This window comes from Cebus imitator, unplaced genomic scaffold (assembly GCF_001604975.1).
Source record: "Cebus imitator isolate Cc_AM_T3 unplaced genomic scaffold, Cebus_imitator-1.0 Scaffold50, whole genome shotgun sequence".
Classification (NCBI taxonomy): domain Eukaryota; kingdom Metazoa; phylum Chordata; class Mammalia; order Primates; family Cebidae; genus Cebus; species Cebus imitator.
The window spans coordinates 8,500,549-8,521,429 of NW_016107365.1; the positions used below are offsets into that span (position 1 = coordinate 8,500,549).

The 20,881-nt window shown below is 42.3% G+C and overlaps 1 protein-coding gene across 3 annotated transcripts in view; it reads right to left on the reverse strand.

The window, feature by feature from the left end:
- Nucleotides 1-19,451, reverse strand: part of ARSB (arylsulfatase B) — a 206,152-nt gene extending 186,701 nt beyond the window's left edge. For 2 of the 3 annotated variants that reach the window (XM_037738193.1, XM_017527711.2), the window contains exons 1-2: nucleotides 18,616-19,425; nucleotides 1,857-2,043 (exon numbers count right to left, since the gene is read on the reverse strand). In XM_037738193.1, the coding sequence (XP_037594121.1) occupies nucleotides 1,857-2,043; nucleotides 18,616-18,930 (502 nt within the window). In that variant the 5' untranslated portion in view covers nucleotides 18,931-19,425. Of the gene's footprint in view, nucleotides 1-1,856; nucleotides 2,044-18,615 lie in introns of all 3 variants that reach the window. The other variant, XM_017527710.2, reaches the window with a different exon arrangement.
- Nucleotides 19,452-20,881: the final 1,430 nt, after the last annotated feature.

Here is a 20,881-nt window from a genome sequence, read left to right on the forward strand (position 1 = left end):
GAGGCGGGTGGATCACGAGGTCAAGAGATCGAGACCATCCTGGTCAACATGGTGAAACCCCATCTCTACTAAAAATACAAAAAATTAGCTGGGCATGGTGGCGCGTGCTTGTAAACCCAGCTACTCAGGAGGCTGAGACAGGAGAATTGCCTGAACCCAGGAGGCGGAGGTTGCGGTGAGCTGAGATCGCGCCATTGCACTCCAGCCTGGGTAACAAGAGTGAAACTCCGTCTCAAAAAAAAAAAACAAACTATGATTGAGTAGTGAGGTCTGCTGGTAGATCTAGACAGGACTGGGGGCACAAACACTCTCCTGCCTGACATCCCTGCATCTTGATTTTAACCCTGAATCCAATGAGGCATGACAAATTCACGTGCTTCAACTGCATTGTTTTGGCCCCATATAATTACTTTTACTGAATTGCACTTTCGTGCTCTGGCCCTAGCTTGAATGGATGAGAGTACCTCAAAACATCTACAACAAAACCACCACTTTATTATTAAAATGACATTTTTCAGGGTGTTGTCCACCTTACCTTCTCCCAAAGGAGAAATTTCTCTCAGACCTAAGAACCAGAAAATGCTTTTGCTTTTCCTGAACATCTGGTTTCTATTTATCCTATAAATAATGTAACACTTAACAGTATTTTCCTTTCTTTCTTTTTTCCGCTTTGGACAAAGAAATTTCAAATCTCGGACTAGACGTGTTGGCTCATGCTCTTTGGGAGGCTGAGGCAGGTGGATCACGAGGTCAGGAGTTCAAGACCAGCCTGACCAACATAGTGCAACCCTGTCTCTACTAAAAATACAAAAATGAGCCAGGTGTGGTGGCATGCATCTATAATCTCAGCTACTCAGGAGACCGAGGCAGGAGAACCACTTGAACCCGGAAGGTGAAGGTTGCACTGAGCTGAGATTGTACCACTGCACTCCAGCCTGGGTGACACAGTGAGGCCATTAACCTATTCCATCTTTTTCTACTCACCCTGATTATTTAATTTTATTTAAACTTTTTATGTTTAATATGTGTTCCTTTTTGGCTATGGCAGGTTGTAAATAAATAAAGAAACAGATGGGAGGTAGATAGGTAGTGAAATAGCTAGACAGCTCACTATAAAAAGAACTTGAAAGAAAGATATATAGCTACTGGCAAGATACACAGGTTATTAATTAAGGCATAGATTGTTACAGGTTTAAAGAGGGCATATTTTAAAACAAACTCCAGGTTTCACATTTAGTTTCATAGGGCTATCAAGTTTACAAAATACTTATTACTATTTCTTATTATCCTTCTTATTACCAATTTTTATTCTCTCTCCTCTTTTTATTTTCTAAAATCTACCTTCCCCAACCCTGTGACTGTAAAAACAAAAACAGATTTCACAGATGGAAGGATGCTAATGGAAAAGCCTTCCCCCACCCCCTTCAGAAATAAAGAGAAAATTGTGAATACGTTCCACAGGGACAAAGAAAACACACCAAACCTTTATGAAGAAAATAGTCTTATATTAGGTTTTGCCTAGAATTCTAAAAAAAAATCAATCCATATCCCTTTTTGGTAATAAGGGTCTCTGAGAGTACAGCAGTCTCCAACGTGGATAGTAAACTCTTCCAAGGCCCTAAGGTGGCATTTAGAACTCTGACAAAGGTGATGGGCTTGCTGTGAGCTCACGCCTACCCTAAGCTCAGCAGAGACCTGTGGACAGCGGTAACATTAGAAAGCAGCTCCACTGCAGTACTGACTGATTCATTCTATGTTCAAATTTCCAGTTATTTCATTTGATTGCACTTGGGTGTGTTTTATGAGATTGCTGCAGTTAGCCTGAGTTGTTAAAGGAACATGTGCATTTCCATTACCAAAGTAGGTATCAAATCCTCGGCGGGTTGGAAGGCATTCTTTCCGGTACATTCCCAGGTGCCATTTTCCAACCATATGGGTAGTATAACCTGCTTCTTTAAGGAGCTGTGGCAGGAGTTTTTCATCCAGAGGAACACAGCTGGGCTGACAGGGCCAGATTATTTGGTGCTGTAAACCTGTATGGATCTTACAGAGATAGACATAAAATTATAGATTAATGACATTGAAACATTGTGAACAAATAGATAAAATGGCCTCCTACCTTACTGATCATGTCTGTTGACTTGGATGTTTAACTCTATTCCTGTACTGGCTGGAGGATATTTCTGAAAGGCAGAATTCTCTTCTTCAAATAAAGTAGTGGACATAAACAGGATTTGAAAGACAAATAAAACCATTCCAACAGACATTTTGAACATTTATCAAGGCACTATGTTAGAAACCATTAACTTGTCACTTCTTGCTCAAAAAAAGTAGCAATAATATATTGTGTGAATCTGTCAAGAAAGAAGTGTGTTTCAATTTGGGGCATACAAAAAGTTGGTGTTTGATTAGAAGAGACTTCTGTAATCTTTGAAAACTTGGTGAATTTTTAACCAGTTTTTTTTTTTTTTTTTTTTTTTTTTTTTTTTTTTTTTTTTTTTTTGAGGTGGAGTTTCACTCTTGCTGCCCAGGTTAGAGTGCAACGGCGCGATCTTGGCTCACTGCAACCTCCACCTCCCGGATCCAAGTGATTCTCCTGCCGCAGCCTCCTGAGTAGCTGGGATTATAGGCGCATGCCACCATGCCCAGCTAATTTATTTGTATTTTTAGTAGAAACAGGGTTTCACCATGTTGGCCAGGCTGTTCTTGAACTCCTGACCTCAGGTGATCTGCTTGCCTTGGCCTCCCAAAGTGCTGGGATTACAGGCGTGAGCCATCACGCCCAGCTGAGTTATTTAACAGTATAATAAAATGATTATTTGCATTTTTATTCTACTTTATATAAATTGTAGTCTCAAGAGACAGTGTCCAAATTTTTCTTATAAAAGCAGTCATCTGACTGCTGCTTGGGAGTGGCTCACACAAATGTGCCTGGGGTATAAGGTCCACACAGCAACTAACCTTTAAGCAATGACCACTTGTTAACTTTTGATGTAATATTGAATAGAATATCCACAATTATATGAAAAATATATTAAAATAGCCCTCCCTTTTCCAACTACAGATCTGTTTGGGGCCAGATTTTTCTTCTTCAATTTTTACCAAAAATAATATATCATAACAGGTTAAATGCAGGAGCAGATACAACAACCTAGCAAACTTCTGTTAGTAGAAAAGATGTATGAAAAATATTAAACAATGGCATTTTTCTCACATAACTACTTGGTTTTGGAAAACACAGCTTTTTTTCATAGCTTACTTATGTTAATATTGTGGGTTTGTTACTATTTTTCATTGAATAAAAAAATTTATAAATTGTTTTAACTTATGGCAAATTTTGAATGGTTACAACCCACTTAAATCTATGTTCCTTGGGGTCCTCAATAATTTGTAAGCAAATACAAAGATCCTAAGACCAAAATGTTTGAGAACTGATGCTCTAGTGTCCAATAGTGATCACTGCCATGAAGAAAAATATGGGCGAGGGAGACAATGACAGAGGTGGCACTTGCAATAGAGTGGCAAAAGAAAGCTCTTCTGGGCCAGGCGAGGTGGCTCGTCCCTGTAATCCCAACACTTGGGGAGGCTAAGACAGGAGGACCATTTCACTCTAGGAATTCCAGAACAACCTGGGCAACATACCACAACCTTATCTCTACTAAAAAAAAAAAAAAATTAGCCAAGCATGGTGGCATGTGCCTGCAGTTGCAGCTACCAAGAAGACTGAGGTGGGAGGATCACTTGAGCCTGGGAGGTCAAGGCTGCAGTGAACTGTAATCATATCACTGCACTGCACTCCAGCCTGGGCAACAGGGGCAAGACCCTGTCTCAAAAAAAGAGAGAAAGAAATAAACCTTTTCTGAAGAGGAGATATTTGAGTAGTGACCAGAATAAAGCGAGGCAGTGAGACTTGCAGAAATCTGGGTTAAGAGCAATCCAGGCCTAAGAAATAAAAACTTCAAAGGTCATGAGACCTGAGCTTACCAGACAAGTTCAAAAGGCCAGCCCAGAATTCGATGTGGCCCTGTCACAGCTCTTGTGCTGGTGGGTGCCACTGTGGCCCCTGATGCAGCATGCCAGGGTATCCCCCCTTGTCTGCCCAGTCTTGCCCTTCCCTATAACTTGACACCTCCCTGCTCCTTGTCCTGGGTTAGCCAGGCAGGTACCCTTCTTTGTATGAAGTGGGACTGTGGTCTCAAATTCAACTCTGCCCCAGACACCAGCCTTCCCCAGCAGTGGGAGCTCTTGATTTATAGAATAAACAGGCTCTGGGGACACGGGAGGTAAAGAGTGCCAGTTCTCAACCCAGGCCATGACTGGTCCCTTCGTCAGCTGAAAGGTGGAGGGCAAGAAATTTGTTGCTAACAAATGATTTTTTTTTAAGTGTTTGTGAGTAATTGGTTTGCCTTATATTTAAAGCAGAATAGCATGAGGTTCAGAGAATTAAATCCCATCCTGGCTCTATCACTTATGAGCTTTGTAACCCTGGGCAGTAACCTCATTTGGTAACTCATTAACTTCAATAACTTGAGTAAGTTTGGAATTGCACCTACTATCGCTTTACTGTATGATCTCTTTCCATATCCTCCTAAAAGAACCGTGTGGAATAATATCTTAAATGTCAAGTTAAAGTGGGTTTATCTTGAGGAAGATGGTTAACTATCTTGATGTGGTGATGGTTTCACAGGTATATATCTATCAAAGCTTATTAAATCGTATACTTTAAGTATATGCAGCTTATTGTACATCAATCATATCTCAATAAAGCTATTTAAAAATAAAAGTGAGTTTAACTTTTCTATTGAGATTGTTATGCCTCTCCTAGAAATAATTAGACACCTACATTGGGATATGTGCCAGATGCCTTCTGTTTGCCTTTCAAATCCACACTGCCTTTTCAGTTCTGCTCTCTACCCTAGAAGGCTGACCTATGAGGACCAAATCAAAGGACATTTGTTTTCTGGTTTCTGATTGGGCTCAGACAATGGGGAGCTCCAGCAGGAGTGAGAGGGAAAGAGGAGAGTGCACGGCCTTGGCGGCCAGACTGCTAAGCCTGGCTACATGTGCCTCTCTACTGAAGGTCACTCTGGAAACAGACTTCTTTCTCTTTCTGCCTCTCTCCTTCTAAGTTCTGGTAACTGCCCCTTCCTTTCTTCTCTTCTGATCTAGGGGTAGTAAGAGCTCCACTGGATTACTACACTATCCCTAGCATTTTGCCATACACATTCATACCTTTTAAAATTGTCCCTTGGTACGTAAACCCTCCCTAATTTGAATGTGCCATCTCTTTTTTTTTTTTTTTTTTTTTTTGATGGAGTTTCATTCTTGTTGCCCAGGCTGGAGTGCAATGGCATGATCTCAGCTCACCACAGCCTCCACTTCCCGGGTTCAAGTGATTCTCCTGCCTCGGCCTCCCAAGTAGTGGGGATTACAGGTACGTGCTACCATACTTGGATAATTTTGTATTTTTAGTAGAGACAGGGTTTCTCCACGTTGGCCAGGCTGGTCTCAAACTCCTGAGCTCAGGTGATCCGCCCACCTCAACCTCCCAAAGTGCTGGGATTAAAGGCGTGAGCCACCACACCGGCCGAATGTGCCACCTCTTTCCAGCTGGGACCCTGAATGATACGGATGTTATAATATCCAGGCTGGGAAAGGAAGCATTCCTCTCAGCACATGTGCACACGCACACACACACATACACACAACCCAAATCAAAGAATTATTCTTTCCATGGTTAACACTGGAAGCTTACTGAAGAGAAAATTGACCCTACGGCTCAAAAACTTCATAGCATGTAGTATGCTAATTGGCAACCAGGCAGGATTAGTTAAAATATTTTATGGAATCCAAAAGCCCCAGTGGAGATAAATGCTCTGTGAAAATTTCCTTAAATGGAAAGCTCATCCATCACATGCAGAGAGTTAACTCTGATCGCTAGAAAGCGCTGCCAAGAGATGTTGTGTGATTTGGTTTTCCTAAGCCATGGGCACCAAGCCAGGTGGTCAGCTGAAGCCTGCCTCCATTATCTACAATCATATGGAGCAGGGAATGTGTTCTTTTCAGTTCCTGAGAATTTATTTGATAGAGCATTTTTATGGCATTATTGAGAAGCAGATGCCAAACCCTGGATGACATCCAAAAACATGTTTTCGGTCTGTTCAAACACTATCTGAAGCAAGGAAGCTGTATAGAGAGGCAGTAAACAGGCAAATGCCGAGCTGGTTCAAACCCAACACTTTAACATAGAACTACAGAGCCATACCATGTTTCATGGGGCAGGAAGGCAACCGAGCACCAATAGGAATCAAAAGAAAAAAATAAGGGTGCCCTGATAAAGACAACAGAATATAAAACAACTCCATTCTAACACCTATTTGCAATATCCAAAGAAGTGTGTGTGGATAGAGAAGGTTCTACATGTAATAAATGAAAGTCCAAGAGGTTACCTCCCTATCTACCATGTGTGGCTGTCTTCTCTTCAATAGACCAAATCTTCTCTCAAAAAATGACTTCTCCTAAGATTTTACTTGACCATCAAAAACTCTCTCCACAAAGGCAAAAGGTCTGCAAATCCAGTGGAGGACCTGGCATGTTCTAGGCTCTTTCTGAGAGATACCTGAGAGATCCTTGTTTACATGTTGGTTGCACGTAACACTATTTGGTCCAGTGTGTTATTCTGTCTTCTGCTCACCTAGGAGATCCTTGCAATATAGTCTCATCAGCTTAAAAAACCAATCTCTTGCTGGGGGAGAGGAAAATGACAGCTCCCATATCAGAATCTCTTACAATTCCCCTTTCAGAGGTCCAGGCAGTCTATCAATTAGTTATCTATGTCGGAGTTCAGACACAATATTTCACTACACTCAAACTCTCCCAAGAGTGAAGCAAACCACTGGTGCATAGAAGGCAATAGATGCTATTTCTCTTCTCACCTCAACAGTGTTGAGATAAGATCCCGCTGAACAGAGGGAGGTTCTGTCCAGTCAGTCTGGCCTGAGCAAGATGAACTTATATCCTCATGTGCCCACATATGTGCACAAAACCTCCTGCTGCAGTGCTTAAAAATTCACAAAAATGGGCTGCTCTACCCCTCCACCATATACACCAGAGAGCCTAGTGGGAAGCTTCATGATCAGAATGCAATCCCAGAACATGCTGGTGGCAAAGCAGGAGTTTAGAATTTCTAGTCTGTACCTCAGCCAGTACACGACAAGTTTTAACCACGGTCAAGTAGCACTTGTGCCACCTTAGATTTATTCCTGGAGATGCCCAAAGAACAAATGGATAGTGGAAAATCTGCTCCCTTCCCACTGAAGCCATCTAAAAAGCTGCCCATGCTGCTGAAGCCAAGAGCTACAGACACACATTATGTGTGCTAGGGGCCTGGCTTTGCCATCTGGCCTGGCCCTTGAGGACTTGGGCTGCAGAACTGGCCCATGTCACTGACAGTTTTAAGAGTCTATTTATTTTGGTGTTGATTAGTGAAGAGTGCAAATCTCTGACTAAAACCCACAAAAGGATGTTGTTTGTAAAAAAGAATAAACAAGTCAGAAAGGGTTTCAGTGCCTCCCTCTGTTTAAATTATAATTCCAAAGAAAGCCCAAATGGAAAAGGAAGGAAAATAGAAGAAAGCTGAGGGAAAGGAATCTCTCAAAAGGTGATATGATTAAGGAAACACAAACAAAAGATAATGACTAGAGAACAACAGCTTATGCTCAAAGTGATTCCTGAAATGACAAGCCTCGTAAATCAAGCAACGAGAAAATCTCCTAACTCAACTGATCACGTTCTACTTAGCCCCAAATTTATTTCCTTATTTCTGCATTTGCAATTTCTTGGCGGGTAAAAGATATAAAATCTGGAATTGTTTCTTTATAATAGCTGCAATGTTTGCAGAATAAGGCCTTGCGTTCCCCTTCCCTCCTTGGAAAATGTCTCTTGGTTTTGGCTAGGCTTAGGAAGGATGCCTGGCTTTAGTAAACCCATCAAAGTCACCCCAGGGCTCTGATGTGCTTTAGTGAGGCCATCTTGCTTGTCCCTATGGAGCTAATGCATTCTTTGTTTCTCCCCCTAAATGAGCACAGGAATAAAGACACTGTTTTATCTTAGGAGGCAACCATGGTCTCAGGGCTATATGCTCCTCTGACAGCTCCCTCCTTCTGTGTCTTTGCCAGGGGGTCCTAGGAGCGCCCACCTTGAGACATGCACCCTTCCCCCATCCCCGCACCCTACATACATTTCTTCCAGCTCTACACTCCCCTTTGCCCCACTTTTGAACCTCAAAACTCAGGGAGAGGTGAATATTGGCAGGAGTCCACTGAGAGGCCAGCAGGTGGGGAGCAGACAGGACAGTGAGGGTGACGAGGAGAAGCAGCAGGAAAGGAAGGGCACGTTCAGGCAGAGCACCTGCACCACCATATCCTCTTCTGCCTGCAGCATGCGTCTTTCCTGCTGACTTTCTTGAAGTAAACTTGAAGCAAAAGTCAAAAATTACCCATGATGCTCCAGCACAGTCTCTTTCCTATATTTCCTATCCAAGGTTCTGCCACAGGGGTGAGTAAAAAGCCATGAAAATGTCTTGTCCATTTATCAGTGTGATTAAGAATAATGTGGTCTGGATCCCTTAAGAATGAAACCTTGGAGTCATCTTTCATTGCTTCTATTCTGTGCCAAGGTTTATAGAGTTCAGGTGGAGTGGCCCCCTTGGTCCCCAAGGTAAGGACGTTCCCAGTTGAGGACCAGAGTTACTTATCTTAACTTTCTTCCCAGAAGAGTGTTTTCCTTTAAGACTTATCATTTTCTTACCCTTTAATCTTTTCAATTTCTTAGAAAAGAAGTAAGGGGCCTAGAAATGACACGCCAATTCTAAACAGTTTAATTAAGATGGTGAGCTCTTTCAGGAGCTATGTAAAAGTGCTTCTCACATTCGATCATTTAATTGTCCAACACTGAGTGCTTCTCTAGGCCAGAGATGAACAAGCCAATCTAATAGAGAAGTCAGACCTCAGAACCACTAACCACAATTAAAATCTGTAGTAGGAATAGCAAAGGTATAATGAATATTTTGTATTGAATAAAGTCAATTTGTAAGAATATGGAAAATTAGTAATATTGTCTTCTATTTGAACTAAAAGCAGTATACAAATTCTATTAGAAAAGCTGGAGAATGTTAAAATTAGTATATTTAATCTTGAGGTTCAAAACAAGGGGAAATGAATATAAAATCTATTTTCTCATATGCATAACATGCCTCCGTGGGATACTAAGAAACCAATAAACAGGAGCTACCTATGGGAAGGAAGGCTGGGAGACAGGATGAAAAGGTACTCATCTATATATTTATATTTTTTACATCTTTTATATTTGAAACTTTTGAATGCATTTTCTGGAGATGATTTTAAAAATAAGATTACTTTTTTTTTTTTTTTTTTTTGAGACAGAGTCTCACTCTGTCACCTGGGCTGGAGTGTAGTGGCACCATCCTGGCTCAGGACAACCTCTGTCTTCTCAGGGTCAAAAAATCCTCCCCCACCCACCCCCTCTACCCCGATGTCCCAACCTCAGCCTCCTGAGTAGCTGGGACTACAGGTGCTTGCCACCACACCTGGTTAATTTTTTAACTTTTTATAGAGATGGGGTTTCCCCCACGGTCTCGAACTCCTGGACTCCAGTGATCCGCCCACCTCAGCCTCCCAAATTGCTGTGATTACAGGCATGAGCCACAGTGCCCAGCCAAGCTTATTTATTTTAAAGAAGAAGAGAAAAGATGTACAATTTAATTCTAACTAGAATTACATGTATCCAAAGAATGCCACATGGCACTTGACTGTATTTCCTTAAAATATACCCATTTAGAACACTGTTAGATTAGAAATGTTCTTTAGTGTATAACAGCCTCAGTGTAACCTTACTATAAAAAATCATACAAAAAAGTTCAAGTTTTAACACTTTATAACGGGTGGGCAGCATTAAACCCAGGGAGACCCAGCCTCTATCCTCTAGCTCTTGGCCTGCTTTTGGAACCCTCATTCACTCAGCTACTGCATCGTTCTAAGAACAAGCTCATTCCAGCCTTGAGGCTGTTCTTAGCTTGTCCTTCCTCCATGTTAAACTTTGCTAGAATGTGTACATGGCTGACTCCTCTTCATTCAGGCCTCTGATCATACTACCTCCTTGAAGACGCCTTCCTGAGTCACAATCACTTGACCTACTTTATTTTCTTCCCGATATTTACTGTCATGCCATTTAAATTCACCTTACTTTATCTTTCCTTCCTTCCTTTCTTCTTTCTTTCCTTCCTTCCTTCCTCCCTCCCTCCCTCCCTTCCTCCCTTCCTTCCTTCCTTCCTTCCCTCCCTCCCTCCCTCTCTCTCTCTTTCTTTCTTCTGAGACAGAGCCTTGCTCTGTCACCAAGGCTGGTGTGCGGTGGCACAATCTCAGCTCACTGCAACCTCCACCTCCAGGGTTCAAGCAATTCTTCTGCCTCACCCTCCTGAGTAGCTGGGATTACAGGTGCGCACCACCACATCTGGCTAATTTTTGTATTTTTAGTAGAGACGGGATTTCACCACATTGGCCAGGCTGGTCTCGAACTCCTGATCTTAGGTGATCCTCCTGTCTCAGTCTCCCAAAGTGCTGGGATTACAGGTGTGAGCTATCACGCCTGGCCTGTTTGTATTTATTTCACATCCCTGTTGGTTATTCCTTCTCCTTACCTCACCCCCTTCAGATTATAAGCACCAACAGAGTACAGTGGCATAACTCATTGCTCAGTAAACATTTGTTGAATGAAACAATGAATAAATATATCACACTTAATGGTGACCAACTGAAAGCTTCCCCTCTAAGATTGGAAACAAGACAAGTATGTCCACTCATGCCACTTCTACTCAATATTGCACTAGAGATCCTATCCAGGGTAATACATAAGAAAATGAAATAAAAGACAACTAGATTAGAAAGGAAAAAATAAAACTATTTCTACTTGCATGTAGAAGTAGTTTTAGTACTTTAGTATTTTAGTACATCATGTAGATGACATGATCTTGTACTGAAAAACTCTAAAGATTACACACACACACAATTGGAACTAATAAGTTCATTGAGGTTGCAAAACGATCAATGTACATATATCAGTTGCATTTCTATGCAAGAGCAATGAACTACTGAAACTAAAATTAAGAAAGGAAGTCCATTTATAATACCACTGAAAATAGAAAAACAGGAATAAATTTAACCAAAGAAGTACAATGCTTATACACTAAAAATTATAAAACATTGTTGAAAGAAATTAAAGAAGACCTAAATAGGCTGGGTGTGGTGGCTTACATCTATAATCCCAGCACTTTGGGAGGCCAAGGCAGGTGGATCATTTGAGATCAGGAGTTCAAGACCAGCCTGGCCAACATGATGAAACCCTATCTCTATTAAAACTAGAAAAATTAGCTGGGCATGGTGGTATGTGCCTATAGTCCCAGCTACTCAGGAGGCTCAGGCAGGAGAATTGCTTGAACCCAGGAGGCAGAGGTTATGGTGAGCCAACACTGCACTCCAGCCTGGACAACAGAGTAGAGCGAGACTCTGTCTCAAAAAACAAAACAAAAGAAAACAAACAAACAAAAAAAAACTGTAAATAAACAGACATCTCATGTTCTTAAATCGGAAGAGTTATATTGTTAAGGTAGTAATCCTCTCCAAATGGTTCCACAGATCACTGAAATCCCTATCAAAATTCCACTTGCCTTCTTTTTTATAGAAATAGACAAGTTGATCCTAAAATTAATATGGAAATTTAAGGGGCCCAGAATAACCAAACTATACTGAAAAAGAAGAATAAAATTGGAAGACTCACATTTTCTAATTCTGAAGCCTTTGTAGTACAAAGCTACAGTTATCAAGGCAGTGAGGCAGTGGCATAAGGATAGGCACAGAGATCAATGGAATAGAATTGTAAGTCATATGTCTATGGTCAGTTGAGTCTTGACAAGGGTACAAAGGGTGCAATGAGAAAAGAACAGTCTTTTCAACAAATGGCACAGAAATACTTGGACACCTACATGCATCCACATACCTCAAATCATACATAAAAATGAACTTAAAATGGATCAAAGACCTAAATGTAAAAGCTGAAACTATAAAATACTTAAAAGAAAACATAGAGGTAAATCTTCATAATCTTGAGTTAGAAAATGGTTTCTTAGACATGGTATCAAAAACATAAGCAACCAAAGAAAAACAGAAAACTTGTACATCAAAATTTGTAACTTTTGTTTCCATCAAAGGACACTATCAGGAAACTAAAAAGTAATCCACAGAAGGAGAGAAAATATTTGCAAATAATCTATCTGATAAGGGTTTACTTAATAGTATTCAGAATACATAAATATTGAGATTCACTCGGGGTGACTGGAGAACACTTGATCCCAGGAGCTGGAGACCAGCCTGGGGCAATATAGCAAGAACTAGACTGCATGCTGGCTGATGCTGCAGCACAAAGTTTACATGAGTAAACAGTCAGAGTAGAGACAAAGGAATGTGGGGTAAACAGACTTAACCGGGGAAGCTTTTATTATCCTAATCTTCACTCTGTGACTTAATGTTCTAAGGTAAGAACTGGCTGCCTTCAGCCAGTTCCATAAGTTAATGAAAACCTTTTGACCTTCCAAAAGGTTAGAGACTATATCTTACAATCTTTCCCTAATATTTCCCTTAATATTTTGCCAGCCACCTCGAGTGAATCTCAACACATAAAGAACTCTTACAACTCGAGAATGAGAAGATAATCCAATTTTAAAGTAGGCAAAGGATCTGAGTAGACACTTCTCCAAAGAAGACACACAAATGATCAATAAGACATAAAAAGATGTTCAACATCTTTAGTCATTAAGGAAACGAAATTCAAAACTACAATTAAATACCAATTCCTACTCACTAGGATGACCTGAAGGCTATAATTAAAAAGACAGATAATGACAAGTGTTGGCAAGGATGTGGAGTCACTAAAACCACATACATTGCTAGTGGAAATATAAAATGGTACAGCTGTTGTGGAAAACATTTCCACTTCCTCAGAGTTAGACATAGAGTTGTCACATCATACTAAGACAGTCACGTGGGAGGGAGTCCCTGGCAAAACTCCAGCTGGCCTGGGCACTGGGGTGGAGCCATAGAGGTTCGCACCTGGCCTTTCCTCTTCCTATATGGCACCTGGAATTCAAATGGGCAAGGAGGGAAGCACTGTAGCAGGGACTCCGACCTTGTGGCAGGTCCCTGTTTCCCCCTTTTTTCCTTTTCACCCAATAAAACCTTGCTTTACTCACCCTTCAAACGGTCTGCAAGCCTGAATTTTCATGCCATGGGACAGACAAGGACCTCGTACTTAGCTGAACTAAGGAGAACTCCTGAAACAATATGGTGTTTCACTCCTAGGTATTCACCCAAAAGAAGTGAAAAAACATGCTCATAAAAAAACTTGTACATGGGCATTCACAACATCATTATTTATAATAGCCAAAAAGTGCAAACAACCTAATGTCCATCAATTGATGAATGTATAGACAAAATGTGGCATGTCCATACAATGGAATATTATTGAGCCATAAAAGGGAACCATATATGCTACAACGTAGATGAAAGGATATCTATTGTATTCCATTTATATGAAATGTCCAAAATAGGTAAATCCCATAGATAATAATAATATTAGTGGTTTCCAGGGACTTGTGGAATAGGGAAATGAAGAGTGACTGCTAATGGTTAAGTGGTTTCTTTCTGAGGTGATGACAATATTGGTTGCACAACCTTGTGAATATACAAAAAACCACTGAATTGGATATTTTTAAATGGTAAATTTTATAGGATGTGAACTATAACTTAACATTCCCAGTGGGAATGTAAATTGGTACAATCTCTTAAGGTGCAATTTTACAATATTTATCAAAATTACAAAGGCATCTACCCTTAAATCCAAAAAAATTCCTTTTTTAGGAACTTATCCTTCATATATATTCCAACATGTACAAAGCATTCACTTCACCATTCTTAATCAAAAAGGCTGGAAACAACCTACATGTTCATCAGTATACAACTGGTTAAACAACTACAATGTATCCATTTAACAAAATATGATGCAGCCCTAAACATTGATGAGGATAATCTTTAGTCAACAAAATGGAATGATTTCAAATGTTAAGTTAAAAACAAACAAAATAGGAGGTACAGATCAGGGTGATGAGTATGTTACCACTCATATAAAAAAAATGACACTATCTACATATGTATTTGTTTGTAATAGGCATAAAGCACCTATGAAATTATATATATATATATATATATATATATATATATATATATAATTCGGAGCATTGTCTACAAAGATAGGAAATGGATGTCTAAGGAACTGTGCGTGTATGCGTGTATGTGTGTGTGTGTGTGTGTGTGTGTCTATGGTCAACTGAGGGAAATGAAATTCAATTTCACTATAAAATTTTCACTATAAGCCCTTTTGTAACTTTTGAGTTTTTAAGCCATGTGAATGTATTTTCTATTTTAAAAACAAATACAGATTTTTTTAAAAAATTTCACAAATAAATGAATGAGTCATAGGGCTGTGGGAAGGCCCCTAGCTTGAGTGTAGAGACCTGAATTTCCAGTTCCTGAATTTACCAGTAACTACTTACCTCATCTGCTAATTAGTCTCCTCCATCACCTCCAACCCGTACCCAGTTCCTACACATTTTTCACCAAAGCATGTACATTTTAAATAGTTCAGTTTGTGAGGGCTCTGCACAATTAAATGTCTCAATATAAAAGGTTGAATTCAGGTTCCTGATTAAATAAGTTCCTAGCAGCAGAACAAGTAGTACATGCAATTTGTAAGATACACTGTGTTGGGTAAGGTTAATCTTTCTACCAGTAGATGGGGTTAGTATGATAGGTATAATAATGTGCATTTGTCAAGTTAGAAACTTGCCCTAATGGATACAAGAACCTTAGAGTCAAATTAATTTAGAGCTAGACAAAGCCTAGAGTTCAGCCCAACTCCTGTTTCACAGATGTGGAAATGATGCCCAGTGAGGTCAGAGTCTGACACAGCCACGACTGAAACCTACATCTCAGGTCCTAGCCAGTTCTGTTTACTCAATACATAATTTTGTAAACCAAAAAAATTAAAACTCAGGATTTCATGAGAGCATTAAGTCCAGTCAGTCTAGGCTTGTTTATCACCTTGTGCTTTTCTTTTCTAAAGTTAAATAATTATGGGAAAGAGGTCTGCAAATAATAACTTAAAGCATGCTTGCTAAGTTCACAGATACGACTCTTAACAAGTTCCTTCAAGTACTTCATTTTGAAACAGTTGAAAAATTCCTTCATTTTATTGTCTAAAGTTATGTATAACAAATGACTCAGAAATAAAGTCTATTTTTATTTTACACTGAATATAGGCAATTCCTAACTCAGAAATATGATGGGTTGATTCTTTACATTGAGATATTTAGGAATGACCCAAATGTCCGAAAGTAATACAGGGATTATTTAGTATGTATGAGGCAGCCCTTGTGATGATATTTTTTAATAATTTTGAGTACGCAATATGTGTAGTGGCTATAAGCATCAACCCTAGAGCCATGTGGCCTGGGTCAATTCCTGGTCCGACATTTACTAGCCTTGTGACCTTGGGCAAGTTTCTTAACCTCTTCCAGCATCGGTTTCCTTGTCATAAAACAGAGATAATAAACAGCTGACATGAGAATCAAATGAGTTAATACGTGTAAGTGCTCAGAACAACACCACCATATAGTATCTGACTCCTAAGCCCTCTCAGAAATACCTACTTCTTTAAAAGTAGTCACTTGCTAACCTTAGGTAATATCTACCTGGGTCTAATGAACTCTAATAGAATAAAGTGGGTGAGAAAAGTGGGGAAAAAAAATGTTTGGAGAAGCAAGGCTGCTTTAGAGTCAGCTACATTGAGAGGTCTTTAAACCTTTCAGAGTGCCTAGCTTTGACTATTCCTTTACTTCATAACCACGGGGTACTCTAAATACTCAGGTTTGTTCTCCAACACTGAATGTTGGTGACTGGTGGGGGAGGACGTTAGGGGACAAAAGCAACTGCTTGTAGGAATGGGTTTTGTTTTTTAGATGGATTCTTGCTCTGTCTCTCAGTTTGGAGCGCAATGATGCAATCTCAGCTTACTGTAGCCCCTGCCTCCTGAGTTCAAGCGATTCTCGTGCCTCAGCCTCCCAAGTAGCTGGGACTATAGGCGCATGCCACCACGCCAGGCTAATTTTTGTATTTTTAGTAGAGACAGGGTTTCACCATGTTGGTTAGGCTGGTCTCGAACTCCTCACCTCAGATGATCCACCTGCCTCAGCCTCCCCAAGTACTGGGATTACAGGCATGAGCCACTGTTCCCGGACCAGGAATGTATTTTTGAAGTTGGTATTTGCTTTCCTTTCCAAGTCTGTTGGAAGGGAGGAAGTTGGAGAAATGAATGGCCCTTCCATTCTTTTGCAATTTGAGTTCAGTTATCTTACTTCTGAGCAAATGCAAAACCCCTTGGGGCAAACTCCTCCTTTCCCTTCTTTACTGGAACATCCCTTTACTCCCACAAAGTGTCCAGGGTGAGATCTGCACAATGTAGGGGATTCCTGATTACAGGTAGCAGCCAAGGTCAGAAACACCAAAAGTACTAAGGTGGATGGTGAAGGGAAGCATCCTTTACTCCCATTTCTAACCTTGGCTACAGCTATTTCTCACCCTTAGCAACACCTAATCTTTCCTCTTTATAAAAGCCTTCAGACCACTGTGCAAATCTTTATCACAAGTAAGTCCTCCCTTCTCTTGATCTCAGGACCACCTGTGGCTAGGGTTGATCTGAAAAGTTATGCCAACACATACTTGCGAGGACAAAGTTCAAATATACATCCCGTCAGTAGCACAGAAAGCTCAAAAATTTTTTGTTGAGTAAACAGCATATATACTCTGTGGAGGTATGCGGGTGGTATCCAACAGTACCCATTTATTGTATTTAATATGGTCATAATAACTTCAGAGTCTTGGAAATATGACAATTGTGGCCAGGCGCGGTGGCTCACGTCTGTAATCCCAGCACATTGGGAGGCCGAGGCGGGCAGATCATGAGATCAGGAGTTCGAGACCAGCCTGACCAACAGAGAGAAACCCCGTTTCTACTAAAAATACAAAAAATTAGCTTGGCATGGTGGCGAGCGCCTGTAGTCCCAGATAGTAGGGAGGCTGAGGCAGGAGAATCGTTTGAACCCGGGAGGTGGAGGTTATGGTGAGCTGAGACCGCGTCACCGCCCTACAGCCTAGGCCACAGAGCGAAACCCTATCGAGAAGAAATAAATATGGCAATCCGTATTCAGACAGAGATGAAAAAAGGCCAATTTCATAAGCCTGAGACCACCAGTGGATGCAGGAAAAGCACGACACCGCCTTGACCACTTTCTAGGTGTGTGATTCTTAACATGCCAACAAACATACATTCTTCCTGCCTCGTCCGTAAAAGGGGGTTAAGGACAACTACCTGCCGTTTCAATAATTCGCTTTTAAAATAACCAAGTGCTATGTAAATATTCTTGCTGTTCTTAGTCATCTAGCATCCAATGCACGCTCTACATTTATATTTTCTCTGTGGAGGCGTTCCTAAAGGGAAGCTTTTTTTTTTTTTGAGACGGAGTTTCGCTCTTGTTGCCCAGGCTGGAGTGCAACGGCGCTATCTCGGCTCACCGCAACCTCCGCCTCCTGGGTTCAGGCAATTCTCTTGCCTCAGCCTCCTGAGTAGCTGGGATTACAGGCACGCGCCACCATGCCCAGCTAATTTTTTGTAGTTTTAGTAGAGACGGGGTTTCACCATGTTGACCAGGATGGTCTCGATCTCTTGACCTCGTGATCCACCCGCCTCGGCCTCCCAAAGTGCTGGGATTACAGGCGTGAGCCACCACGCCCGGCCAAGGGAAGCTTTTAATAATGAATATGCTCAGAAGAGTTCAATACAAGGCTACATCTTAAAGGAATGTCGGCAGCCTAAGAAAAATCAGCTTAGCATCAGGTTTCATTCCAGGCATGTTGAGAACCTGGAAAAAATAATCTTTGGTTGGACACTCCTAACCCATGACCGCTGGGTTCCGGGGGGTCAAGGTCGAACCCACAGCGGGCACCCCTTCATTTTACCTCTCACCTCGTCTTTGCTCCGAGCCTGCGCCCTCCCGAGCCTCCCACCTCAGGACCGCTCCGCCTGCGTGCCGCGGCGCCCAGCACCGGCAATCCCATAAACCCCTTCGCCCAGAGCTTGAGAAAACGAAAGACAAATCCACTCGCCTGACCCGGCAGCAGGGGCGCGGGGCGCCGGGCGCCAGAGCCGGGCATGCGCAGAGGCCGCGGCGGGCTGGGGGCGGCGGGCTGCTGGCCTGGAGGCGCAAGGCCAGGGGCGAGTAGTTGCAGGGCCTAGATCCGGGTCCGGGGACTGAGCCCAGCCTGCCAGCGCCAAGCGGCCTTAAGAGCCAGGCGGGACACGGAGCGGTCGGGAGCGGGAGGGCGGCGGCGAAAGGCGGGGCGGAGCCGGCGCGGCCCGCGGGGCGCCGAGTACCTGGTAGCGGCCGGTGAGCAGCTGGCTCCGCGACGGCGTGCACAGCGGCTGCGTGTAGTAGTTGTCCAGGAGCACCCCGCCGGCCGCCAGCGCGTCCAGGTGCGGCGTGCGGATGCGGGAGCCGTGGAAGCCCACGTCGTTCCAGCCCAGGTCGTCGGCCAGCACGAAGACCAGGTGGGGCGGCCGGCTGGCCCCTGCGCCCGAGCCCGGCGGCGCCAACAGCAGCAGCAGCACCAGCAGCTGGAGGACGACGGGGAGGAGCGGCCGCCGAGGGCCGAGGCCTCGGGGCAGGCTCGCCGCGCCGCGCGGACCCATCCTTTGCCGCCCACGGTCTCTGCGCCTATGGCGCCACGAGCCCCGGGTACCGCTGATAGAATCAGGAACTGGGCGGCCGGGGCCTGCTCCGCCCCGGCGCGGGACGGCACCCCCAGCGGGCCGTGGGCTAGCGAGGCCGGGCGCTCGGCCCCCGCTGCCTCCGACCCGGACCCCGGCCGCTGTGGCGGGGGAGGAGCCAGAGACAAACCCGCGGGCGCCCGCTGCCCGGCTCCTTGGAAACTCAGCTGACGCTTGGAGGGCACTGAGGCCCGTTATCTTCCCTGGCGATGAACTTTGCACTGTGGTTTCCTCAAAGAAAAGATGTGTTCTTTAATAACGCTTCACAGTTTACAAAACATCTTCACATCCAGCGTCTCCTGTAAAGCCTGCAACAACTCTGGCAGCTAGACATTATAATTAGTGCCAATTTTTCATAAGAAAAAAGCGTATAAATCGTTAAGCCCCTGACTCGGACCCTGAACCATGATGTCTAACTAGCAAAAGCCCAGCCTGTGGCAGGTGGGAGGACGGTGAAAAGGCAGAGGCCTACGTAGCCTTTCACATTCATTTATGCATAGTGTACACCCATGAAGCCACTTCCTCCCCACTAGCAAACAGGCCAAACACACGGTCTGACTGTACGGTGCCCTTTGGAAGGTGCAGTTTACTTTCAAGTTGCCCTGCGTTTGTTGGAGTGTTGTGTGGTCATTGAATAGCTCATTTGCTTGTCGATATATGGGCCCACTCAGAGCTGGCTCCTCCACCAAGCAGTGACCCTAAGAAGCACACAGGATCTAATTAGCCTAAAATATCTGTGAGTGGAAGGGAAAATTCCTTTACTCACGCGCTTATTGAATTGGGAAGTTAGCCATATAACCAGTAGATTCCCTTTGCCTTCCAGACTTCGTGTCTACTCTCTGTCTGGAGATAGATTATAGCTTTTAACAGGTGTTGGGGGCTATTTTTGCATTACGTAGAAAACATATGCTTCCAGGTTGAGTCTGATTCCGTGGAAGTTATTTACAACTTTATAAGTTATAGATAAATAACAATGGAAAGTAATTCTTATTTATGTATACGCAAATGAACTCTATCCAGCGGAGTGACAATCCTTCCCCTCCACCACTACTACCAAGGAAAACAGTTTCACCTCCACTTGTACGTTTATTTTAGTATTCCTAATCTGTTCTTTGGATTGTCTATTGAATTGGTTTTAACACCTTACCAATTTCCTTATTAATGAGTTAAATAAAATCATGTATTCACTTTTATATTTGTATGAGGGTCATGATTTTACCTTTTTTTCCCCCAGAATTATCCTTTAACATATGAAATGTTTGCCTCTTACATACTTACACTTTTTTCCTTTGCATGAAGTAGATTAGTTGATGTTATACCCACTTTAATCTCTAGTGGAATCAATGAAATTTAGCAGAAAAAAGTTAAAATTTTAGCATTAGTTAAATTCAAAGAATAATTTAGAATAACTGTTTGACTCATTATGTCAAGGCTTGAACTTTGCATTTAAAGACGCTGTGGAAGACCTTGAAGGGCTGAGAATTTCCACTGTGGTTTTGTGTGTCTTTCTCCCCCATAACTGTTCCTCCCTACTCTCTTTGATAAAGATCAAGAAGAAATAATTGATGGGTGTTAATCTGCAGGAACAATTCCTCCTTTAACCAGCGTCTCCTGAAACTAGCTAAACTTGCACTGATTATTAGGTCCTATGTTTTTAAATAAAAGCATATGTTCATAGTGCTCCCGAAATGTGCATATGGAAGAGTTAATTCTGTTTTTCATCTAAGTATTGAACACATAATGTGCAGTACAAGCTAGTTATTTTATAAAATCTCTCAATTGGAGTTTGATGTTTCTTCACGATTAGGTAGAAGTTATGGATGTGTGCAGGAATACCACAAAAAGTGATGTGATATGTTTCTCAGTGCTTCCT